The sequence below is a fragment of the Protomyctophum bolini genome, assembly GCF_963924005.1.
Source record: "Protomyctophum bolini genome assembly, chromosome: 8".
Lineage (NCBI taxonomy): Eukaryota > Metazoa > Chordata > Actinopteri > Myctophiformes > Myctophidae > Protomyctophum > Protomyctophum bolini.
The window spans coordinates 19,534,251-19,561,342 of NC_137869.1; the positions used below are offsets into that span (position 1 = coordinate 19,534,251).

Sequence of the window (27,092 nt, forward strand, 5' to 3'; positions counted from 1 at the left end):
TTCAGGCATTAGAATGCAACCTTTGTCTCTCTCACCTTCCAACATGCTCCTGATCTCCGCATTGTGAGTGACATCTTTGGGTATCTGTGCTGTCCCATTGATGACAGTAGCACATGCATCATATCGTAGCAGCAGCATGACAACCTCCTGATCAATGGCGTACATGATTGGGCCATTGACGTGATCCGAGTGAGTGATTGGTTAAATGAGGGGATGAATAAGTGCATGCACAAAATCATACCGTATTAATCACACAAGAGATGCATAAATTTAAGTTGTCCAACTCGAATTAGACTGTAGCAGTTCATGACAATAAAACAAATTACCTTTCTCCCTGTGAAGGCAGCTTTATGCAGCGGCGTATCTCCCACGTTATTGGGTAAATTGACCACTGCTCCCGCCTGTGGTTTGTACAGAACACACAGAGACTCATAGATAACACACATTACCCATGCACTTCCTTCAAAACCTATTCAAACATCTTCAAATGTGTATTGTATTCATGTAAAAGTGCCTGTACCTTCAGTAACTCCTCTACAACATCTTTGTGTCCAAAGTAACAGGCAAGGTGAAGCGGGGTCCATCCCAGGTTGGACTTACTCTTGCCTGAACAAATGATACACAGTACACACTTACCTACTTATACCCTATAGTTTGTTGTGCAGTGAATAGTAAAAGCTCACAACACGTCGCAATGCACAGTGTTGTGAGCAAAGTGTACAATCTGCATGATTGTAGGTGGGAAAACAGCTTTGTCAGGCACTCACATGAGGCTTTTGGCCATTGATAGACTGATACAAAGACATACAATTCTATAGAGATTTCTGAGGAAAATAACTTGACCCCCACAAAAAAGCTTACAAGAGATGTCCTTAATTATAATAACATTTTTGAGGGTTTGTGCAAACACAAACATTGTCTTAACACAAACATTGAATGCCATTGACAATGAACGGCCAGTTTTGAGTGTTTGAGTGTATGATGATAAGAGCACCCCTCACTTCACACGGGTGTGATTTTTTTCAACAAAAGGGGAAAAAATTAACCATTGACTGAATTAAAAGTAATTGGACCCATCCATTTTTTCTCCATTTACAGTGCCCATGTTGTTGATTTTTATATAGGCAAGGCCATGTCTAGTATATTGAAATTGTATGAATGCTTTGATTATTGATTTAATTTTCCTGCATGTCTCTGAATCTTAATGGTCTTGCACCAACATAGAAAATGTGCATCTTTAACTCCAGTGTGAAACAGGTGATGTTGTATGGGGCTAAGACTTGGAGAACAACAAACTCACAACACACAGGCTGCAAACATTCACTAAGACATGCCTCAGGAGAATTCTGGTGGAGGGACAAAGTTAGCAATGTGGACAAGTTGGATTGGCCATACCCTCTGAAAACACCAACATTACATAGATCTCTGATTTAATCTCCCCGCAATAACCCCAGTCCCCAGGCCACTGAGATCCTCCACTCAGATGCTACTCAAGGTCCCAAACATCCACCCCAAAAAACTAAAGGGTGACTGAGCCTTCTCTATGGTCCGAAACTATGGAACAGCCTCCCAGCCTTCTCTTTGAATTGTCCACATTTTTGAAACAGCCTCAGTCCCACTTCCAATCAGATCTGCCCCTTTCCTTGACACTTTTAAATCTAGACTAAAAACATACCTCTTCTCCCTCCATCGGACCCATGTCCCACGTCTTTACCTTAAATTCGGTCTTTTGTAAAGTATTGCTTTAATTAGTTAGGTCACATTCCCACCTAAAACTTCGGTAGACTCGATGCGAATTGGCGGAGTTGGGATTCTTGCATATTTAATTTGCTGCGGTTTGCCTTCACACTGCGCTGTATAATTGCAGGATTCTGCAGGATTCGTTTTAATCGCAGTAACGCTTTCTGGTGTGAAGGTGACCTTAATGTTGTTTACTGTCTATTATTACACTTTTCTATGCCATTTTATTATATTGTACAGCACTTTGGTCAACTGTGGTTGTTTTTAAATGTGCTTTATAAATACATTTGACTTAATGAAATAAGCATTTGTGTTTCATCTTTCTGACAGTCAAGAACAAATGAATGTCAATGCTTTTGTGTCATTAAAAACATCAATCAATCAATCAATCATGGACTATTAATTGAATACTCTCAGGACGCCAATGGAAACCAACCATAGTGCTTTCTTGGGTTCAATCCTTTAGCATTGTATTTGCATTACACTGTACTCTTCAGTGTTTTTTTTTTTTTTTGCAAACTGTTATTATTAAAGTATTCAATCAATCAATAATGGACTATGAGGGACAGCCCTAAGTAGGCCACAGTCACCACACTGTCCACTAGGGCTGTGTGATATGACTTCAAGTCAAGAATCACTATACCGGTCATTGTTATACCATTATAGTTCTATATTTTTGAGTGGTGCAACCACTCCTACAACCAGCAATGTCCGTGTACCTGTTTGTGTACCTGTGTACCTGTATAAGTGAGCATGAGTATGTGACTTATTTATACCAGTAGGGGGCACCAGAAACAGAGAGGGCTATTGCTGTGCCTACTAATGAGAGAGAGAGAGAGAGAGAGAGAGAGAGAGAGAGAGAGAGAGAGAGAGAGAGAGAGAGAGAGAGAAAGAGAGAGAGGGGGGGGGTGGGGGGATTGCACCAATCAGTTCACACGGGTGTGATTTTTTTTTGTTAGTTGGCCAGGACTACACTCTCCTTGTTTTAACTTTTAAGGAATGGCTTAATAAGATTAAGATGAAAGAGGCACACAATGTATGGCAGTTTGTCTGTTATGTTTATACTATGTTGATTTAGTTTATTATTAGTTTGTTATTATTGTCACATTATTATTTTTGTATGTAAAAAATCTTTGTACTGAAAAACATAAAAAGCATAATATACTACTGTCCAATGATGATGTACCTTTGCAGTTGATGTCAAAGTGAGCCTCCTCTTTAATCTTGGACATGAGCAGTCTCTGGATGCCGGGCAGGTCTCCATTCCTGGCATGACGCAGAAACTGCTCCTCAGGGTCCGGGTCCTCCATGGACCCCTGTAACAGAACAAAAATATAAAAAATAACATTTTCATCTTACATTGTAGAGGAACACTTTTTTGCCCATGCTGAAGGTTTGACAGCATTTCTAATCAATTATTAATCCTAATTGGTCAACGGTGGATGCAAAACTAACACCCAGACTTGCGAGGAGCACCATTGTGTCCGATCCTCACCAAACTTGGCACAAATACTGTTCAGGAGTCTGCCATGACAGGACGCCTGGGGGGCACACGTGGCCCCTGTTGTGACTACCGGTATTCTCATGGTGTGAATATTCTCCCATCATAGGTGCAATATTGTGCTGATGCGCACCAAACTTGGCACAAACGCTGTTCAGTGGTCTGGTATGGGAACAGTCACCCCCAAGGCCCCAACCACCCATCCCACCCAAAAGATCTAGGGCACTACAGCAGCTCAGTGGCCGGGTCATACCAAAGACTGGGACCCAATGCCTCCCTGCTTGGCACTCAGCATCAAGGGTTGGATTGGGGTGAGTCCCTGCGACTCACTAGCGTCATGTCCAGGGGGTGTACTTGTACATCAAGCTGCCTCACGCTACAGAAACAGGACATAGGCTGCTGCCCTATAATGAGCCTCATGGCTCAGCAAGGCTTTACTAATTACTACAGCAGTGTTCAACACTTCAAAATGGCTATAACTCAATTACCATTGCTCTGATTAGTGCCATAGAGGCTTAGATTTCTGAACATCTAGTGATTACATTTTTTTAAATGCAGTTTTTGTGGGCACAAAATGTCTGATCTATAAAAATAATATCGATCATATGGCTTTTCATCAGAAGTATGACATGTGTTGTTAGTCAAAAACAATACTATGGGTGTATATCTTTCTGGATGCCGTGTTAGAATTTGGAAGCAGTTTTTATTAACGGGTCGTGCTCCTGCCTCCTGCATTATGTGCAAATTTAAGACACCGTCACGCAGGGCCGTTCAGCGACTTCGACGAGCGCTTCCAAACTCTGACACTCTTGACAGAAAGTAGCTCATAACATGTCTACGGTGGATTTTTATGAAACAAACACTTTGAAGATTGAAAGAGGATAATTCAAATTGCGGCTAGTAGACGAGGAGATTTCCAAATTGCAGTGTCACAGGGAAAAATGAGGAAACCAGCATACATCATTACACACAAATAAGTCACCAGACCTGCCTTATAGGAAAAGTCTTGGGATGCTTTTGCTTTATACAGCTTAAGTCTTAAGTGTTATGCAAGAAAGAAAAAAAATCTGCTTTGTCAGTAAAGCTAAATCAAATGCATTGAGAACTGAGAAGCGAGGTGTCATTTAGAAACAGGTTTGTCTGACATTCTCAAACGTCTTGTATGTGTACAGTATTATTCAACTGTCCACTGAAATGTAGTACTCGGTGGGTTCGGGGGGTATTGGCTACTACTGGGCCTCACCCCCCGAACCCACCTCACCCCTGCCCACTTTGATAGGCTGTAATGGCTTAGGGTTTAGGACAGAGTACAGCATCTTGCAATGGGTCTGGTCCACAAGATTCGATACACCACCAAGATACCCATGTACCTGTCGTAAATACCTCCTTAATGTCAACGAAGTCCACACCCACAACACCAGAGTGCAACAAACCATGTGCAACCCAGATTCGGCACAAACAAGGGACTACATTAATTTCGCTCCTATGTCACAAAAATGTGGAACGCCCTACCAACTGTCCTTAAGACATGTGAATCCCTTAACTCCTTCAAAACCACTCTCAGGGCACCTACGGATGGTTGCAATTTGAAACTGGCCCTTGTAAAATCTGGATCCACCACCCCCTTTCCCCTCACTGTTTATGTTTGTTCCCCTTTTGTACCTCCTTTATGATGATTTCCTGTTTTTGGCCAAGTGTATTGTACGCCTCTAAATGTTATGATGAATTAAAAACGGTGGACCCGCTTGTAAACAAGTGTAATGCTTTTGGTGTCTTCCACTCACAGTTAACAGTTTTTGTATTGAGTTGTGCTTGAAATTCTGCAAACTGTAAATACTCCATTTGCTGTTAGTAGACAAACCATGACGTTATAATAAACACTAACAGAATAGAGATGTATTCTGTCTCATTTAACCACGTATAATTTCCAAACTCATGCGCTCAAGACTGCAGTCGCAATGAAGAATGCAGCTGGTCTTGTGACATCCTACAACCCCACTGACTTCAGGTTCGAGAATTTAGAATCTGCTATCTAAAAGAAAGACCTTGTAAGAAAACAAGCTGGCATGGAATGGAAGGACTTTGATTTGTGGAGATTTCAATAGTGAAACGCAACTGTCCGTACTGTTCTTGACACATTCAGATTTACTTAGTGTGAACTGATTTGGATGTCAAATCACAAATCAGTCACAACTCACAATTGATGCCAGGGTCCCGAGAGGGGCTACAGCTATAGGGTTAGCTCGGCGTGACGGTCAAACAAAAAAGTAACTTTTACATAAATTAGTGATTGACAACAAGCAGGGAAAACTTCCCATTATACACTTACCGATTAAATTCTAGGATTGTCAAAGAAAAAAAAAGAAAATCCACTTAAGAAGCGTTGAATGTGATCTCACATATTCCGTATCTGTGGAGTTCAGCATGTGATTAGTTTTAAGCCTCTCTGGCTATTTTCATTCTATTGAACAGAAGCATCAGCATACATGTTACTCTGTGCTTTTATAAAGCAGCACGTAATCCTGACGAGCAGCATTTGACATTTTTTTAGTGAAAAGAACAAGAAGAAGCGTGTCACACACTCCACCACATCACACACACCCTGCTGGTGTCTAGCTGGAGTCTAGTCTGTTTACACCGTTATCAGCTGATCTGCGGAACCAAGGATGCGCACCTCTGTTTTTCAAAATAAAAGTCCAACCCCACCTCCATAGCTACAGCGAACATGTATCAATACAATCCATACATACAATTTTAAATACATAAATACATAAGTATAATGTATAGTGAAGCATAGCAGCACAAGCACATAGCAGCAAGCAGACATTTCTGGTTGCTAGGAATGTGTTTAAACTGTTCAAAATAGAATACCGTAGATAGATTTATATTTCACAGACGCTGTAATTCATCTATCTACAATGAATAAAAATCACAAAACAGTGAAATATGTTGCGCTTATTATAATAACATAATATTCATATTTCATATTCATATGTTGCTGTTGAATGTCGCCGTCGGTACATGGTGCATTGCCCGGCTGCAAGTGGTAAGTATGGCCCTGGGTTTTATCTATATTTTATCCATAGGGTTTATATATAGCATCGTTTAAACTGCTTAAAGTTTTAATTACCGTATGTGCAAATTAATAGTTCTTCAATTGATTCGGTTAGAGGGTACTCTTATTTGTAAGAGATCGACTACCGGAAGTGTTAATATCTGCTGACGGACACCGTCCGGACATAGGCGTTTCGGTAAAAAGTGAAACGTGAGCTTTCTCTTCTTTGCTTTTAATACCTGAAAAACGTTGCGGATTTATAATGAATTAAATGGACGACATCTTAAATTCACAGAATGAGGGGGACCTTCCATCTCAAGTAAGTTGTCTTGTCTGTCATGACATGACTCATGAGACTGATGAGACTATAGGTATAAACTTAAGTAATACTTATAGTAATACTTTTTAGTAGTTAATTAATCAGGTTCCATTCAGCGTTGAGCCAACTAATCGCGTTGTGAGCTTGAAGATCTGCAATTTCACGTTGATCTCGAATTCCCTGTGTCACACAGCAGACACACACACACTTACACTCACCAAACATTAAACAAAAAAATAGAACTTATAAGTAGCCTAGTAGTAGACTCTTAGAAGTTCTAAGACTATAGTCTTACGCACAGTACTGTATGGACTATGGACTTCTTGGGTAAAGACACCCAAGAAGTCCATACAATACTGTGCATTACAGTAAGATGAGGCTGACTGAGCATGTTTGTGGACTAGCACTACAGCCTTCTCCACCAATCGAATGGAATGGAAGCAACTACATACACAGCAGCGACATCCCCCTCTGGTGGCTTAGTGAATGATTGTGCAATTTTAGCCTAGTAGCCCTTGTCAAAAATTTTTTAATATAAAATTGCAAGACTATCATTATCAATGAAATAGATGTGAAATGTGTGAAAATCTGCCTAGTATTTTTCAGACTATAAAATCATAAAATGATCAGATTATTTCCAAATGTCATAAAGTTGACTTATTTTGACATTACTAAAGTCACAGAACATAAAATATCATCAATAACACCTTTATTGCAATGAATAATACAAATTAACTAGAACTCCACCAGCCTTTGGCCGGTTACCATACTGTACTGTACTGTACCGTATTATATGTACTGTACCATACTGTACTGTACTGCACTGTACTGTACTGTACTGTACTGTACTGTACTGTACTGTACTGTACTGTACTGCACTGTACTGTACTGTACTGCACTGTACTGTACTGCACAGTTCTGTGCCGTACCATACCATGCTGTACTGTACTGTACTGTACTGTACTGTACTGTACTGTACTGTACTGCTGCTCTGTGTGTGTGTGTGTGTGTGTGTGTGTGTGTGTGTGTGTGTGTGTGTGTGTGTGTGTGTGTGTGTGTGTGTGTGGTGAAAAGGGGAGGGGTCGGTGAATGTGGAAATTGTGATGTAATTTGCTCCCCCTCCCTCCCCTTTCCATTATAGTAGAAGGATATAATGCATCATAGTGTGAAACATGTTATAGAGCTGTGCATTCTACCTTGCTGTCACAATTGCATTTGCAAAGTGGGGAACAGTCCACATTTGCATTGCTGCATTTGCATCAGCTTTACAGTTGCATACAGGCTGATTGTTATTGTCTTGTCTCACATATAGATTGAGGAGGTGGAGGCACTTTCTTCCATATACGGTGATGAATGGTGTGTCATCGATGAAGCATCCAGAATATTTTGCATAAAAATATCAACTGGCTTGGAGAAGCCCAAACTCACCGCATGTCTCCAGGTAAAGTGTTTGTGTTTGTATGTATTCATCATCATAATATCCTAAATACTTGAATTAATAATAAATCTGGAGAGTAGTGGTTCTCAAACTTGTTCTTGTCACAGAACCCATATTAAGTATTTCACCACGAACCCCCATTTTATTTGTATTGTTGAAATGTTTTTCGAAAATATTATAACATAAAAATACATAAATCCAAGATCTGTTTAAAAAAAATTACAAGCTCAACACATTGTATTGTGATTGTTTTGTGATCTTGTAGATCAAGCTTTTTAAAATAGCCAATATATAGGGCTGTGAGTGTGAGTGTGCAATCTCTGAGATTTTTTTTACTGTTTAATAAGACAAGTATACCTTAAATCGAACAGATAATTCTCCCACTTGATTATCCAAGTGCAGCACCACCAATCTATCAGATCAAGTAAGTTTGTTTGCTCTTTAAATTAATCTAAATACCACACACTGCAATGAGAGATCACACCAACACCATCTTTAATAATCTACCTTTAGTGCGTCGTGGTTGCGAGGCCCTGAGAGGGTGAAGTTATCAAATAGCCTCGAGGACCTTTATGTGTGAGTACATGTCATTATATTTTTTAACACTTTGTAATTGATGTAAATAGAACCATGTTTTGCACATCGTCTCTGTCGGGTGGAAACCTCGACATATGTTCAAAACTGATACTTTTCAGTATCAGTAGCAGATCTACAAGCTTGTGGATCTGCTACTTTTGAGGCTTTTGTGTGACACTGTAATATGATCAAGTAAGGTGTTAATTTATGAGAAAAAACCCCCAAAAGTTAGAATATGGAGATAGGAGGTTTCTGCCCGACAGTGACGATATCTATTCCCAGTGCTCTTTTTGATAAATGCACTTACATACATGTTAGGGACTGGGCTTTTTCTTAAATTCCAACAGAGATCATGCTGGGGAGAGCATCCTCTACCTCTGGGTTGAAAAAATCCGTGAATTTCTCGTGGAGAAGTCCCAAAGCACTGAAGCAGGTGAGTTGAGATATGTAATTTAGTGCAATAGCCTGGTAATACATTTGTCATTTTTAATTAAGTTTAGAAGACTTGTTCCAAAATGAATCCAAAATAACTTTCTGTACTCACTTTCCCTGCTATTCTTTTAACCTAAATGACTTTATCTGTTTTTTATTTTGTATCATATTTATTTTATGTAATTTATGTCTATTAAAGTATTCAATTAAAAACAGCATACTGGGAGGAAATAACTGAGATATGGACATTGGACATCATCAGAGGGCAGTATTGGTCAGTTAATTAAATTGTTACATGAAATGTATGGAACTGATGCTTGGCTAATGACTGAGTTTAAATTGTGTGATAATAAATCCCACTCAAGCCTTTTCATGAGTGGTTGGTTCCAGAGGAAGAGGATCACAAAGGTGAAACGAAGCAGGCTATTAAAACTACTCTGGTGAATGAATATTCATATTCATATTCATAACTGCTTCCTTGACAAAATCTTTGTCAGGCATAAGAAAGGCCAAGATTTTATTGCTGGTATCTCTCAGTTAGTGTAATTGCTTGTAATTGCTTGTCACCATGTTTATCATTGACAATCTAGTTCCAGACAAGAATATGTTGGTTCAATGTTGGAGGGGGCAGGGACAACTATATGAATGATTGATGAATGATTTTATTTATGCAGAGAAAAGGACATTTATTATTTAAATATTTGTATTGGATTTTTCATAAAGTTATGCAAACAAACACAGACAAACACCTAACAGCTACAAAACACCAGACACCCGTACTCAACACACAAAAAATAAATGAAATGTCCAAAACGTGGATGAAAAAGAAAATCAACTATAACAGGGAGGAATAGGCCAATGGCAGTAGAAAATACTTCCTCAAAATAGGACAGAAACGGTTGCCAGACTTTAACATATTTCTGGGTAGAGCCCCTGATTGTATATTTAAGGCTTGCTGTTCAAAAAACAGGGGTTTCGCTTTGCTTCCAAGCGAACCTGACTTCCATTCACTGCAGGTGTGAATGCAATCTGCATCAAATAAAGGAAATGAACCTTGAGGAGTATGGGGAGTAAACACAGTTGGAGACGGAAAAGGCATACAGTATTTATGCAGTGCAAGGTGTACTGACAGTCCTGTTACTGTGTATAGACGATAAGACGTGGTCGAATGAGGAGACCGAAGCCCTCATCGAAACATGATCAGACGAGCACATTAATCAATTGCTTAAGGAAACATAAAAACACTGCAGTGTACAGAATATCCTGTCAGTCAGTCTGTGTGTAAACAAACATGGAACGCTGTCAATGTGTGTGGGTAAATCCCCACACTGGGGATCTATCTCGTAATAGCCTACTTTTAAACACAGCTCAGCATGATCTATAAACTAATATAGAACTAGAGTTCTCAACAGGCCCACCTGTCATTTCAAACTCTAGACGGGCCTGCCCTAAAGCTATTAGTGCAGCCGCACCCAGCAGTGGGCGAAAACTAGAGTTCTCAACAGGCCCGAAAATTAAGTCCCTGCCCTACCTGGGCCCTCATCAAACCCTGTACACTCAAGAGAATGTAGATCTCAGTATATGGAGACCCTTAGATCTCCATATACTGTATGGAGCTCACATACCATAAGTTGATCTGACCTCATCAAACCTTATATGGCCAGTACAGAATTACTTCCATGTTGATCTGACCCCCATGACAAAGCGCCAGCGCTCGCCCAGCAGTTTGCCATCAACGCCCTTTAAGACGAGGTCGCTTCTCGCCCTCAGGCGTCTTACTGGTATGATGATCGGAATATCTGTGGGAGTAAACATCGGATAACTCACACACACACAACGTCCAGTCCCCGTCTCCCCGATGACGACACACTGCATCCACGTTACCCTCACTTTTCGTCCTAGATTTCACTGTGTATTTATGAATTGAACACATTGATAAAGTTGCTGCTGCGGTCTACCTTGTTGAGGTAGTGTCGCTGTCAGAAGCACAGTAGGCTGTCATTGAGCAGCACAGTCTAACGAAGTAGAGGTGAGAATGCGACCTAAGATGAGACATAACCCAGCGTTTGTGGGATGGTGGTGCTGCCTTTTTCCAACTAAACAATATCAGGCGTCTAGCAAGAAAGAGGAGAATGCTAATATGCTATAGCTTCAGCCTGATGAATCGGCATTGGTACTCCCTCTGGGAACACCAAACTAGAGGGGTCCGCGTCAATATGCCGACGGTCCATTGGTCCGATCGACAACCTACCTCAAACCCTCACCCTAACCTCCCCCGGGGCAGACACCTAAACCTAACCACCCACCCTCTCCCGACCCCCAGCGCACCTCGGACCATTGCTCCTTCGGAGCAATGGTCCGTCGGATCATAGGGTGCTTCCCAAACTAGAGTGAGTCTACTATAGCCTGGCTCCAGCCCCTGAATCGCTAGCCACATTAAAAATGTATGTTACGAAATGAAAATTCAGGCTGAGTGTCAGGCTAAGTCTACTAAGTAGCCAAAGAGGAAAACTTGAATCCCGGCTCCTCCTTGGGCAAGACACTGAACCCCACATTGCTCCCGATGTGCTGGTTGGTACCTTGCATGGCTTCTGCCGCAATCGGTGTATGAATGGGTGAATGTGCATGTAAAGCGCCTTGGATAAAAGCGCTATATAAATGCAAAAAAACCACTCTTTGAAACCCCTACATTCCCCCCAGTAACCCACAGGACTGTTGCCTCGTTTATATTCCGAGTGCAGAGGTTTGTGTCTCTCTCCATGTATGCCCTCTGTTTAAGGGTGGCATTACAGACTCAGCAGGGCGATCAGCAGGAGTCAGAGCCGGCATTTAGCTTGTCGTACCCCAGCCATCCCCTCTCTCCCCTGGACACCGGTTCCATTCCACCCCAGGGACACAGTGGCTGACATATCGCAGAAAGAGAGGCGTGTGTATAGGGCAAGGTAGAGAGAAGTGGAGGGAACAGAGTGGGAGAGAGTAAGTAGATCTTTTACTGACTAGAACGCTGGTCACGATTCTTAGGTTCTATGTTCTATTTTATGTTGCATCACTGTACTGTACTGTACTGTACTGTACTGTACTGTACTGTACTGTACTGTACTTATTCTTCTGTCGTATGTCCTTAGACCTTCAGCTCCGTTGCAGCAAGCCATGCAGTCCACTGTGTCATTGTCTAGGTCAATTAACCCACGATCACCATTTGGTGGCCGGTATATGGGGCAGCTGGTCAGCACGAGTTCCACAGTCTGTAATGGATCTCCACATTCGCAGTGGGCACTGTCTGTGAGACCCCATTTCTGCATGGCTGCACCAAAGCGTCCGACACCTGTCCTCAGGCGGTTGAGGGTTGTCCACTCCTTGCGGGGCAGGTGTTGGCCAGGAACATCTGTGGGATCCTCGATGTAGTGGTGAAGCCTGGATGGTTCTGCTGCCTTCGACTGGTCCTTCCATCTCGCCTTCACCTAGGATGCCTTGGAGGTGTCAGCTGGTGTAGTGTGGAGCAGTTCCTGGGCCTGTGTGGCAAAAGGGCGACGGGACTTGAGGCACGTACACTGTGGTGTCTCCGTGACGACCTTTGGACAGGGCTAGTGTGGCCGCCTCTCGCCTGACCTCTGCGGGGGCAATTCCAGCAAGCACTGGCAGTTGGTTGGTTGGAGTGGCTCGTAGGCATCCGAATCCCTCCGGATCCACCATGGGGTCAAGAGCCTTCAGCCGCTCTGCCCCTCACCTCTGGAACTCCCTCCCCCCTGACATCAGAAACATGGACTCTATCACCATTTTCCAAACTCACCTCAAAACCCACCTGTTTAGGCAGGCCTATGACTCTGCATGACCTGTGTCTTCTGCTGCAAGCTGTGTTTTGTTCTGCTTTTAACTGTGTTTTTGTACTGTTTTTAACCTGTACGGCGACCTTGAGTGCCCTGAAAGGCGCCTTATAAATAAAATGTATTATTATTATTATCCTGGACTCCTGGATTATTATTTGGACAGTTCACAGCAAGTGTTTACATCTCAATCCGGCTGGAATTGATGCTGTCTCAGTCAGAATGTACCATACTGACCATTCTTGAGGGTCAATAGGTCAGCAGACCCCTCTGCAGGGCTATAACTACTACATCAGGGAGAGAGAGAGATCACTTCACATGTTCATTAGATCATCCAATGCTGTATGTGCTATAGCTGGATCCGATTGTGGCTTTATACCCTCTCGTTTACTACATACTATACTATACATAATTTAAAAGGCATTTAATGGTATTTCCTTAATTAATTTGAATGAGAGCAAGGCTTTTCTAGACTACAGAAGTGTCGTCTTGAGCCAAATTTGAGCATGGGTCATAACCATAATCATAACCTTGGCTCTGTTCCTGCAGTGGTACAATCCGAGATGGTTAATATGACTGCGGAGGAGGAAGGTGACGATGATGACGACGATATACCTGACTTCAGGACCTTGAAACGGAACATGGAATACGCCCATCTCTTGGCGGATCACACTGATGGTATAGTATGGCCCCATGACGCGTACATGTGGGGTTATTAGAAATAACAGACATGACTGAACAGCAGCTTAAATTGCTGCAGTCAAAAGCAGAATCAAACACATCTGTGCGTGTTCAGTGGTGGAAAAACTACTCACATCTTTTACTTAAGTAAATGTATCTATACTACAATGTACTCATTGTGCAGATTTTTTTTTCTTCATGTTTTCAAAATGTATAAAATTATTAGAAAATTAGCAGATCTATTAGCAGATCTATAAGCTCAAGATCCACCACTGCACATGGAATAATTTGAAATTATATGCAGTTAACAGACGACGGTGACGGTTATAGCAGCTTCAATCGCTGCAGTCGAATGCAGTATGGAAACCATCTGTGCATGTTTTTGTGTGTTTTCATGCAGATGTTGAGGTACCGTTGATCAAACATGGAGAGACAATTACAGATAGACGAAGTACCTTCCAGCCTCACCTGGCAGCTGTGGTCACCCCCAGACAGGTGAGAAATGTGCTCATTAGATTGCAAAAGCTTTGTCTGTGCATTTCTATTTCTTTTGTTCATTTGTTGACTGTTCCCAATCCGACGTATACAGTATATTGTACATTCATCGTATACGGTGGGTGCAGTAACCGTGGCGACCTTTGGCAGTAGAGACTAAAGCAAGAAAAGTTTTCTGGACTCACTCCTCGATCGTTCTCCAAAAAGGAGTAGAAACATACACAGAACTATAGCCCTGGTCCAGTGCATTAGCGAGTTATCTCGCTAATGCACTGGACCAAATAAATAAAAACTATACTACGCTAAACGTTAGGGAGGGACTAGTGGAGAAGAGATCCAGTAGAACTAAGACAAGTCATTTTATGCTTGGTTAAGAAATTAGTCGATCTCAACCTCACACTGCGATGTGTTGTGTGCTTGTAGATCGTCTATTTTCGGCATGCAGCCAAGTATAAATCGGGTGCAGGCATTTGTTCCGACATATCAAGAGTCCGACAGTCATTGGTCCGGCAACGTATGTCGGGAGGCACGGGTGATTTGCAGTGCCCATACCCTAGGTGGGGTTGGCAAAAAGGCCTTTCTGTGTGGAGTTTGTATGTTCTCCCCGTGTCCCCTAGGGTAGGTACAAAGCCCTCTGGGGCTTTGTGAATGTGTGAGGTGACGTGCCATAGACGTACGCCGCTGGGTCTGATCGGTCGGTAGATCGGCTATTTTCACAAATTCGGATAAAAATAAAATGAAAGTTGAATCTTCCACTTCCACTGCTTGATCATGAAGTGCTTGATCTCAGAAGCTCCTGAAAGACAGAAAAGACGCTCTACATTAGATATGAATTAGCCTACAATGTGCGATACAACAGGTTTGGTAGGTAGGCTACTTACTTTGTGTGAAAAATGGCATCTCACGCTCCGCTTGATATCTGGTGTTATGGACGTCAGTTTCATCCGCAGGCAGTTCCCAAGGTTTGTGTCGCACGAGATTTAATCGTTTTTTTACCAGCAAAAATAAATAAAATTAAAAATATATCTACATTTAATTTGTGTAATCATCTCATTCAGTGGACATTCAGTTGTGGAAAGTATTATGCTATTTATTGATTGAATACTTTACTAACAGGCTTTGGGCCAAGCTCTTAGGGCCTATAGGCTTGTTTCCATTGTGGTCCTCTGTATAATATCGGAATCGGTATCGGCAGATATGACTCTGCAAATAATCGGATATCGGTCCTAATTTCATAATCGTGCACCCCTAGAAAAAATACATAAATACTGTAGCCTACAAACCCTGAATAATATTCATTGTTGTATGTTCCTGATGTTGCAGGTTAAAGTTGTCCTGGACAAGCTGTGTGAAAACAAGAAAATTGCGAGTGCCACGCATAATATTTATGCATACAGGTCAGTTCATGTCCAGTATGTGTTGGTCCCAAGACTCCCAACACGCAACTTAGGCCAATGTGTTTTTGTCTTTGTCTGAGTGGCATTAGACAAGAACACTGTTGTATACATTTGTATAAATACTTTTGAAATATAGTTTGCATATGTGACTCTGAGGGTGCCATTTAGAAGGTCAAGTTTTCCGCCATGTATTATGACAGTTCTGCTATTATGACCGTGGTAAGATGCGTTCTCCGCCATGGTAGAGATACCGTGGAGTGCGCAAAACGGCCCTGAATTAGTCATGGGTGTGTTTAGGGCGTCACCTCCATCAACCCAATCAGCCATTCCCTTTAACAGTCAGCTGATCCCCGGTACGAGATGCGCAAATGAAGCTTTGCTTAATAGCGTGTAGTGGTATAGCCACTTTAGAGTAAACTAGGAGGTAAAGGCCAGGGGTGCATAGCCAAATCCCTAGGTCTCAATTCTTTCATTCTTTTCCCCACACACAATGGTGTACAAATTATGACAATATACTCATGTTGCACCATTTCATTTCTGCATGCAGGCACCATAGACATGACATGACTTTGTCACATTTGGGTTAACCATAACGTAATTCCTATTGCACTGCTGTCTCCTTTGTGCCTCAAAAGAACATATTTACAAGCTGTCACAGCCTTGATGTGCATAGCTTGTAGGCCTATGTCTATTTTTTTGTGGTTATTAAAGTAACTTGCAGTGTTGGAAAGTCATGACAGCATGGCAGCGATAGGGAGGGAGGGAGTCGGGAGAGGTAGCCTATTACGCACACAAATCACTTCATTTGTTTCTGTCCTAAGCATGGGAAACCGTGAAAATCTTTATTCTAGTTCATTTGATTCATAAATGAATAACTAAACCTTTGTAATGCCACCTACCTTTCAGATCGGAATGGAACTGCAAGCATATATTATACATATCCCCAGTCAGAGTTAATAGTTCTAATGATTGTATAGAATATGCCGACTTGCATAATTCGAAGGGCGCATAACGAGGTCGTGGTTTGAGCTGATTTTGTAATACCACCTGGAAATACCGCCTTTATAATGGGACCCTATATATGTAACAAGATTAAAAGATTATTAAAGCCCCACTTTTACTTTGCTGGAGTATAACAATTTTTTATACTTTAATACCACTACATCTCATAGGCAAATATTGTACTTTTACTTTGCAGCTCTTATTTCTTCCACTGTTGATGGCCTCAAAATGTAAAGATTGATCTGAAGTAGTGCTAGGAAAGGTTATGGGGGTCACCAATATCCAAATAGCCTCTGGGTAGCATTAATGTTCTCAGTAAGGCAATGTGCCCAGTTGATTTTAACATTTCTTGTGTAGGCAACAAAGTGTGCCTACACATTTCTTGTGTGCAAGTGGAAGTCAATTGGCCTAAGGTTGGTGCTATAGGAAACGGCCATGGGGCCATGAAAAGCAGTCGGGTTTATAAATTCAGAGCATTCCGGCAAACAGCAAAACGTTTGAAATGACATTCACATTCTCTATATCTCCGCTGTGCTGTTGTAGAATCCACTGTGAGGACAAGCAGAGCTTCCTGCAGGACTGTGAAGATGATGGTGAAACGGCTGCCGGAGGACGACTGCTCCATTTACTGCAGGTTCACTGTGTATTACAACAGTGCATATTAAATGTTTTCATGTCAAGGACCCCCATGGCCACTGAACCTCATGTAAATGAATGCCGGGATTTTTGCAAGGGACAAATCTAAAGGGCTAAATCTTTTTAAAAGGTCCATATCAGTCATCAAAACATCCTTGCCAGAGAATGTTCACAGAACCTCCGTTTATGACTCTACTAGTTCTCAAATGGTGTGCCATGTGACAAGTCCAAGTGCGCCTTGGGATTTTGTGACAACCACACAACAAGGATAGAAAGCACTTCCTGGGTTAGGTGTGTATTTAGAACGAGAGAATAATACCTGGGAACTTCAGGAGAGACTATAAATACATGCAGACCATGTCAAGTGCCCCAGTATTTTATTTGGGTAGTGTCTGAAGTCTCTGATGCAATTAATTTGTCCCCGTTGAGCACCGCCACCAACGAGCCCTATTACCTTCAACTGGCTGAAGTGTGTTGGAAGTTATCTTTGTTTGTATATTTAGAGGTTTTTGCCCAGAGCTGCAGCTTATATCTAGGGAGGGAATACTGAGGCACTTCAGGTGAAGCAATTATAATATAATATATAATTATTCTATTTTAAGCAAGGCAAAAATATTTCCCTTGCAAGTATCGTTATGCTAATGTTACTCTACTATGTTGCATACTGTAGAAATGCCACCAGAAAGATTAAACAAGAGCAGTAATTTACTTTTCTGATTTAGTTTCTCATTTGAGAGCCTATTTATTAGGTGGTACTGCCTGTGACACTCATACACATTCACATCACAACAGAACTGTAGTCCAATTCTGTAATGTGTTTTCATCAAATAGGTCAGGTCATTGAGTAACTAATTCCAACTTCCATAAAACCAAAATGATCTCAGATGGCACTGCATGGATTATTGGCGTGCATGAGTCAGAAGCCGTGACCTTAACTGTACACAACAGGTTGCAATACTGTTTGGCTTGCCTACATTTTATCAGTGATGAGTGACACAATCATTCGAGTGAAACATTCCTATGTTTAGCATAGCTAACTTTGAATGAAAACAGTCACGGATTGACATGATGTAAAAAGTATTTTGAAATGTTTTCACTTTCTTAGAAAAAATATATATTACATTTTCACCTATAATTACATGACAGGTCAGAGTCGAGATTGCAGATCTGTGTGAGATCAGCCAAGTTCCCACTTGCTTTGTTGAAAAGCGTCTGATGTTTGCTTTGAAGCGTGATCTTTGTTGATGTTTACAGTTGCGTGGGAGGTTTGAATGCCATGCCACTAACGTTAATGCCAAGGCTCAAAGTATACGCACAGCTTTTCAGTTATTCTTCTGATAGCCTATCTCTTTTTATGCCTGACTGCCTCTATATTTCACACACACAAACACACACACAGAGCAAACACAGCACATAGCATGCTGGCACAGCACACACCCCAAGTTGAGTTCGACAAGCCTGGTCTATGACAGAATTGCACAAATTGTCAAAATCGTTCAAATTACTTTTTTCAAAAATAGCTAAAATAGCACATTTACAAGCTTGTAGATCGACTATTTCTGCTATTTGTGTCCCCCAGGAGTCTAAGCTTGTCCCAACGGAGGTAACGGTGTCCGCACACTGAATATCTGCTCCCAGGAAACTTTTATTGAAGAGTTTTTACTCTTCAATAAAAGTTTCCTGGGAGCAGATATTCAGTGTGCGGACAACCCTCCTTTCTCATTGTACGTATTTTTTGTTCAGCACCTGTAGAGTTTTTTGAGATGTGCGTGCTTCCCTTTGGACCCTAACCTTTCCCACTCATTGTTTTCCCTCTACACCAAAAAGTCCAAAAGTAGCCGATCTACAAACTCAAGCTCGTGAGCTTGTATATCTGCTATTTTCGAGAATGTTAGAAACCCGAGACCATGACAAACTCCTTAACACATAGATTTATTGAGACCAGGTATCAATAAGCTTTGGGCTTCTCGGCTTATGGAGCCTGTTAGCAGCTGAAGTGAATTGAGGGGCGCCTTTGGGGGCGGGGGGCACCCACGACGTCATAGTAAGAAGTCCTTAGACTTGGCTGCCACATCACGTCACAGGGGGGCACGCACAAAGCAAGGGGCACACACAGCCAAAGCCAGGTTGGAGTATCTATCTATTTGAACAGATATTTCTACAAAATAATATAAAATGCTCAAAATAGGCTATTTTGTAGGCTTGATAAAAGCCTCGGTCTATAAGCACGATCGATAAGGTGCTCATTATTCAGTAGAGATTTGAGCTTGTTATTTTTATTTATCGAGGCTATAGGGTTCATGGCACCAACAATACCATTGTGTTGGCTTTCTCGCCTCAGATTCTGGACGTGCGGGACGTGATTGTGGTGGTGTCCCGCTGGTATGGAGGCATTCTGCTGGGTCCCGACCGCTTCAAGCACATCAATAACTGTGCAAGGAACATCCTGGTGCAGGAAGGATTCACCTCTGCCATGGTGAGAGACACAACACGTCATAGTAAATGGTGCATTTATGTAGTGCCTTTATCCAAGGCGCTTTACAGAGACTGTGCATTACATTCACACACATTCATACACCGATGCGGCGCCGGAGGAAACCATGCAACCATGCAAGGCCAGACTTTCACATCAGAGTTGCCCAGTCCATCATAACTTTTTAATCTTTGCTTAAGACCCACTTATTCTCCTTGGCCTTTAGTGTCAGCTGAGGTAGCCCTGTTTTGTTTGTGCCTTTATATTGCCTGCTAAAGTCTGCTTATATTGTATCGTTTTCATTTTTTAAAGTTGCGTTGAGTTGGGTGGAAACGTATCTAAACCGTTATCTTGTTAATACTTTTCATTGGTTAAATGTTTTAAAATCCCACAGACAGACTTCAACCTGGCTTCTCTGGGCATGTCGTCACTATTACTGTTGTGTGACACTGTCATACAACAAACTATAAGACATGACACACTCATCATATACAGTACACTAGTGTGAACTAGAAAGTTGCGCTCAGAGCGCAAATCTCCGCCAAGATTCATGCCCAAATAATAATAGCAATCAATGTGTAATGAAATTCCTGCCTAGAGCCATTGAAGGGTAGTGTGGCGGCATGTGATTACCCGTTGTACACATATCTGTACTGTCTTCCTCTTTCTCCCCCTACAGCTGAAAAGTAATGGCATGTTGGATGAGAGCAGCCGTTTCGACCGAAAATCAACCGATAATTCCCAGTAGGTTACTTATTACGCCGATCTTATCCAGCCGATCGGCTCGTCTGGAGCCTAAAGGCTGCGATTGGCGTTGATGACATGGTAACCGATCTTATCGGTCTAGTCAGGTCTACTGGACATGCTGGGAGCCTACTGAAAATGACAAGCCTCCTCATACCCTCCCCTAAACTTAACCGCAAGCATGTCGCAGCGCTGTCCTAATATTAACGCATGTTCGCCAACCTTAATCCTGTCAGGTTTTTATCAGTCGGCAGAGCATGCCCATACTCGTCGAAAACAATCGTAATGATCCTAAGTGATCACTGCGGCCTTGTCTATCGATAACAGTCGAATCGGGTGATGAGAGAGGTACGCAGCTATATCTGAAATGTGGCAGACCATGCCTGCATAATCTCAAAGAGATCTCAGACCTGTGTGTGCATGTGTGACAATCCACAAGAGATGGAGAGAGAGAATAGACAGAACCCATCTCATCCCTATTATGGGCATGTCAAATAGGCAAATGATTGATAGTTAGGAACCAAATGGATCTTTGTGTCTGTAATTCCGAGAGCGCATAATGGAACCAAATGGACCCTTCTTTTAATTTTCCTTTTGGCTAATTCCCATCGGGTCACCACAGCGGATCATCTGTTTCCATCTGTTTCTGTTCTGTCCTCTCACTGAATGCATAAACCTCCTCTTTGATCCTCCTCTTCTCCTCTTAGCTGCATGGCAACTCCATCTTCATCTTCCTTTTCCCAATGGTACCCCTCATCACATCCAAGAGTGTGTTCCATTTGTACATTATCAGAGTGTCTCCGCCAGGTCAATGGCATAGCACAGAGCCACAGACTATGTTTTCGCCCCTGTCCGTGTGTGTGTGTGTGTGTGTGTGTGTGTGTACTGTGTTCATGATTTGAGGCATTTTGTTCAAAACAGGCCACTCCTGCAAACTTTAGCAGACAAACTTAGACAATCAGGATGGAAATGGAATACCAAATGGAGTAATATACTGCATAGAAAGAAAATCAAAAAATTGGTCTCCTGGTGGTGCTCTGGGACGATATGAAAGATTTGGGGCAGAGGTTCTGCTCTGGCCTCCAGCGCAGTGGTTCTCAAAGTGGGTCCCAGCCCCAGGGGTCCTTGAAGGGATTCCAGGGGGTAAATATATAGCATCGGTAGCTAACAAAATGCCTGCGGTCTCCGAGGCTAGTCGGTAGCGTGCTCGACTTTGAATCCGGGCACCGTCAACTCATAGCTTATGAGTGGAATGGTTTGGGTAGGCATGCCATAAGTACTGGGAGCTGACAGTAGGTGTGGCGCTCTACCTCAGCAATCCATCTCCCAGTGTCTAGCCCATGGGTGGGTAGTGGGTACTATTGTCTTCCAGAGGGCAGTGCGCAAAGTGCCGAAACTTGAAAGACCTACTATTCAATTACTGCATGAATTTGGTTTGATTGATTGATTGATTGAAGTTTTTATTTGACATTATGCAGAATGGGTACATTTCAAACGAAAGCACAAGTCAATACAAAAACTGTTACTTTGTGGACAATCCATGATAAAGCATTACACTTATTTACAACAGGGTAGGGTAAGGGTTCAGGTGATATTCCTTATGGTTAGGGTAAGGTGATATCGGATTTATGTGTGTGACATTTTATTCTGTCTCTAAATGTGAATTGCAAGAGAAAGATGGCTACTGGTCTACAGTAACCTACAGTAACCAAGACAGAAATACTACACTTTATTTAAACCCAGGGTGGGTGTTAAGTTGTCACCTTGTCATTGTTCATTTGTTCCATTTGTACTATTTTGTTCTATATGTATTAAACTTTCATTTTTACTGAGGTGTTGCTATGACAACTCCATGAGTCTCAAAGACAGTATTGCAGAATTCCATCTGTGTTTCTCAATTCATTTCTTGTGTAAAGTGTGGAGAAAACGGTACACAACACTGATGCCATTTCATATTGATGTCCTAATGGAAAACTGTTTGAATGACTGTTTGAATGACATATTTATTGAAATTTGAGTTTAAATCTTGTGCAACCCGGTTCAGGGGATTGAAAAGGAAATTGGTGTTGTATTAAACCCCCGCTGGAGCCTCAGAAATTGCATCCTGACAGCAACTCAAAGGATGAAAATCTACCTTTTTGTTTTCTTTTTTTCTTTTACACTTAAGAGAGAAAATAACTGCAGAAGTAGAAAAATCCTGCAGCACTCCAGATTAGATAAATAGTGTTTTAGCCTTTAGGTGCAACGCTCAATAATGCAATAGGAATGATGATATCAGAGGTAAATACATTTGTGAAAATTACATTAATTTCATTGTGTTATGGCTACTTCTTCATTCCTATTACATTTTAGGAAACTTTAAGTGTGGAGCAAGTGGTTCTCAAACCTTTTCATGTCAAGGACCCCCAAATTTGACGACAGACCAAATCCAAGTACACATTTCATAGAACTCATTTCATGTCCTGACTCCTGATGATTTACTGTTGTCTTTTCACAGGACGAGGGAAGCAAATCAGGAGGGAAGAGTAAAAAACCGAAAAGCAAGAAGACTAAATGAATCTGGGGAAAAAATAAAAATAATTAAATGTTGTACAGTTTGACTTGATGCCATGTCATGGTGTTGTGACATCTGTTCTGAACATTATTTAACATAATGAGGGGATCCCTCTGAGATTAAGGTGAATGTGTATGTGAATTTCCTGCCAATAAATGACAACTTATTAACACACCTGCATCAAAGCCCTGGCTGGACCTTGTGTGGGCAATGTATGAAATTGTGGGTGATTCGTTAGAGGGATATAGTGGCCCCAATAATGTTGGTTGTTAAATTGTGCTGAAAAAAAACCATATCTCATGATGGTTGAGCTACTTTGATTCAAATGTATGTCATGTAGCATGTGCAATACTTTCCAGTCAGTCAATTCTTAGGATGTTTGATTGTATTAAAATGTTATTAAACTGGTACTCTCAGTCACTTTGATCCTACTTTAGAACATAAGGAATCCAGTTATCAGGAGAATATTTTAATGTAGTTTGGTGCTTTGCAATTAAATTATTATTATAATAATTACCATTATCACACAGTCCATCATAAGACAGGGCAGTCTCACGTTCCAGGCTCCAGACTTCCCAAAACAAACTGGTCAGGCTGCTACTTGGCCTCACCCCCCGAACCTACCTCACCCCTGCCCACTTTGACAGGCTGGAATGGTTTAGGGTCGACGACAGAGTACAGCATCTTGCAATGGGTCTGGTCCACAAGATTCGATACACCACCAAGATACCCATGTACCTGTCTAGATACTTCCTTAATGTTAACGTCCACACCATAGACTGTAAAAAACATGGACAAAGCGTTCCGCGGGTCTAACATGAACGTAAAATGAAGCCCGTCAGTCCTTGAATTGTACATCGCCATCTTTCTAGATCCGTTTGGGCCCAGCTGGCCATTGGCTGGCCCAGACAACGAGGCGGGACTTCCCCCCTTCTTCTCCGTTTGTTTTTATTTTGACTCGAGTGAGTGGGGAATCCCGATCATAGACTGTAACGGTAGCCACGCCCCTCAGAACATACGCGACTTTATGGTCATTTTTTTTATAAATGGGACCATCATTTTCCAAAAAGAATATTATGACATTAGAAATTTGACTTTAAACTAGTGACTGGAAGCAGAAAGTATTCATGACCATGTTTATTAAGGTAATACAGTCTAGGTGAAGTTGGGCCCAAATACATGGACTTCTATGGGGCTATGGGCCCAATGACAGCGCCACAACAGGCCATTATTATGAACTTTCAGGAAATCCCAATTTCCTTAGTAGCTTCACAAAATATCTGTCTGACTGCCCCCCTGGTCCACACCCACAACACCAGAGGGAGTGCAACGAACCATGTACAACCCAGATTCGGCACAAACAAGGGACTAAATTATTTTCGCTCCTATGCCACCAAAATGTGGAACGCCCTACCAACGGTCCTTAAGACATGCAAATCCCTTGACTCCTTCAAAACCATTTTCAAAGGTCACCTACGGACGGCTGCAATTCGAAACTGGCCCCCGTGAAATCTGATTTTTTTTGCGGGGGTGCGGGCAGCTCAGGGTTATGCAGGGGGGACACTGAGTTGTCTGTGATTCTTTGAAGGGGCGGACGTGCCGACCTCATCATACACCTACAAATGAACAGGCACATTCGTTTAGGAATAAATAGGACAGCATACTTTCTAATTGACCAGTATAATGAGAAGACTTGTGAAGAAGGAATGTAAATCTCTGATGTCTAAACTTGTGTGTGTGACTTTGACTTGACCTCTGTTTATTCTCATCCTGCCTTTCAGGGTGGTGTTCGGGGCAAATGAGTTCCCTCTGGGTATAGGCACCCCTTTTATAGTTCCGGGAGGGTGACACCAAGTGGGAAATGGATAGAAGGGGAGATTGGGATGGACTATAATGAATGTAATCATGTATGGGATATGTCTATATTTCTATGCTAAATGCTAACTGTGTATTGAGGGTGCATATACATTTAGTAGGCTTATGTAAAATGGCATTGTGTGATTCTAGGAGTGGGGAATATTGTTATTGTTACCTGGGAAATGGTATGGGCTAACCAGGTAATGGGTACCCACCTTATATACTCTATAAAAGGCAGTCAGTTGTCTCTAACCCGAGTGATGACAGGTTGCATTGAATATTACTGTCAAAGTGATTGAGGAAATAATGGAAGAAATAAAGCCTTATTGAAGGTTGCCCTCATGCCCTGGACTGGTCTCCACATGTATCGCCTTGGCCCTAGGCCCAATCAAATTGGTTTTCTTTTACAGAAGCCCCTCTTTTTTTCCTTGTTTACAAAAGGTCAAAAACTGTGAGCTGCAAATTGGTTCAGAGCCGTAAGTTTATGGAACGCCTGCCAAATTAGTCCCCTCAAGGGTGGATAATGAGATACTAGCATTTGAGGACACAGAGCCCTTCCTACCAAACCACATGACTTTGGTCTTGGAGGTGTTTAACTGAAGAGCTGGAGAAGGCCTGCTGGACTCTTCTGAAGCTATCATGAAGAAGTTTACAAACTATATCTGGGGAGGGTCCAACAGAGTACAGGATTGTGTCGTCCACATGAAGATGTATTGCTGAAAATCCAGTAAGAACTGGCGATATTGTTTAGGTAAATAGACACCTTTAGTGACAGGGAGGGGAGAGGAGTTGCTCAGATTAAATATCAATACCCAGCCTGTCAACAAGAATAGTGTGATCAATTCAAAGGTATTATAGATAGAGGGTATATGCGTGTGACATCATCAAACCAGGAAGTTATGCGGGAATGCCTGAGTACGAAAAAAACTACTTTCTGGCTTTGACAGCCCATACATCCATACAGAAAAGTCCAATATGATTGCATTAAACAACGTTAAACTCGATTTTTGCCACTCGATTTGCCATTCACTTTATGCATGTGCATACCCTCTATTCGTTCTGTCTCTCCACATTTCCTGTCTCTCCACTATCACATGGCCTGCATACTAACTTGTTTTATCACAGTTGCTGTTGTGTGCTAGGGGAATTAAGAATGATTAAAAAGAAAAAGGAAAAAGTCTGACAATAGCAAGTTAAGCAGACATTAAACTGAAGCCAATACAAAATAAATGTTAAATACTTAAAGCAGTGGTTTTCAACCAGTGGTCCGGGTACCACCAGTTGGTCCCCAGCTAAATGATGGAGAGTAACCAAATGGACCCTTATTAGATCTTGATTTTGTTAAACATCAGCATTACTTAATTTACAAGAAGTCTACACAATTATATAATGAAAAATTATTGTTATATTTTAACCAACATTTGCCTATGATCTCCTATGGTAGCCTACCACACATCAATAAAGCATGGAATTGTGGTCAAAATCTTATCCAACAATAACAAAATATCCGTTAGTTTTGGGTCTGAGAGGCTAAATCTTATGGTGGTCCGTGGGTAAAATGCAGAATAAATAATGGGCCTTGATGTAAAAAGGGTTGAAAATCACTGACTTAAAGCCTACTGTATAGCCTACTGTATAGCCTACTGTATAGCCTACCTTGTTGAACTCGGTCCCTCAGGGGTCTATACTTTGTCCCCTGCTTTATCAGCCATAGTGTTATATTTAATTCAAATGTCGTAAGTAATCCCTCTGTACAAAAAGAGAAACCAATTAGAACCTGGCAACTATACCACCCCGTTTCCATCCTTTGTTCCACCTCAGAGGTTATAGAGACACAAACAAATCAGCAGCTATACCCAAGGGTGAGAAATGTAACGACTCTAACGAGTAGACTATGTGAAATCATGACACTAATACAAAGTGCCACAGTAGGCCTACAGAATTAACCTTTTGCATTTATTTAAACACAGAATATATATTTTTTTACATATCACATTATGTGGCTACTTTCCAGGGAAATTACTGATTTGAATTTGACAGTGGGTTCACTTGTCCAGTTGTCTTTCATATGTTGATTAGTGACAAAGTGACATTTGCATTGGTTATGCAAATGTCGGCCTATTAGTTGAAAGAGAGCTTCTCCAAAACAAATGATAAACTAGAAAAGAAAAAAAAGCCCTCATATTTTACCATGCTGCACGCACACACACACGCACGCACGCACACACTAGAGGGTTGTTGCTGTCTGCAATGCTATCCCATTGGCAGACAGGTCGGCTAGAGGCTAGAGTCTGTTTGGACTAACTGCAGTAGTAAGGCCACTTTGAAATAACGTGTAACGAGAACCAGGTGTCCGGACAGTATAACA

The 27,092-nt window shown here is 41.7% G+C and overlaps 2 protein-coding genes across 5 annotated transcripts in view; one reads left to right on the plus strand and one right to left on the minus strand.

Annotated features, from left to right (window-relative positions):
- The window catches only part of osbpl1a (oxysterol binding protein-like 1A), a 32,227-nt gene extending 26,379 nt beyond the window's left edge, over positions 1 to 5,848 (minus strand). For 2 of the 3 annotated variants that reach the window (XM_080770242.1, XM_080770238.1), the window contains exons 1-5: positions 5,571 to 5,848; positions 2,927 to 3,056; positions 521 to 606; positions 327 to 401; positions 36 to 147 (exon numbers count right to left, since the gene is read on the minus strand). In XM_080770242.1, the coding sequence (XP_080626368.1) occupies positions 36 to 147; positions 327 to 401; positions 521 to 606; positions 2,927 to 3,050 (397 nt within the window). In that variant the 5' untranslated portion in view covers positions 3,051 to 3,056; positions 5,571 to 5,848. The remainder of the gene's footprint in view (positions 1 to 35; positions 148 to 326; positions 402 to 520; positions 607 to 2,926; positions 3,057 to 5,570) is intronic. The other variant, XM_080770239.1, reaches the window with a different exon arrangement.
- Positions 5,849 to 6,473: 625 nt separating this feature from the next.
- impact (impact RWD domain protein) lies at positions 6,474 to 23,039 on the plus strand. 2 transcript variants are annotated; one of them, XM_080771073.1, is made up of 12 exons: positions 6,474 to 6,615; positions 7,928 to 8,056; positions 8,425 to 8,477; positions 8,567 to 8,629; positions 8,977 to 9,062; positions 13,435 to 13,563; positions 13,967 to 14,061; positions 15,385 to 15,458; positions 17,004 to 17,094; positions 19,438 to 19,572; positions 20,249 to 20,313; positions 22,811 to 23,039. In XM_080771073.1, exons 1-12 carry the CDS (start codon positions 6,568 to 6,570, stop codon positions 22,911 to 22,913), a joined length of 1,071 nt encoding a protein of 356 aa, XP_080627199.1. In that variant the 5' UTR covers positions 6,474 to 6,567; the 3' UTR covers positions 22,914 to 23,039. The 2 variants fall into 2 exon arrangements, with proteins under 2 accessions (XP_080627199.1, XP_080627200.1); XM_080771074.1 differs by lacking the exon at positions 20,249 to 20,313.
- Positions 23,040 to 27,092: the final 4,053 nt, after the last annotated feature.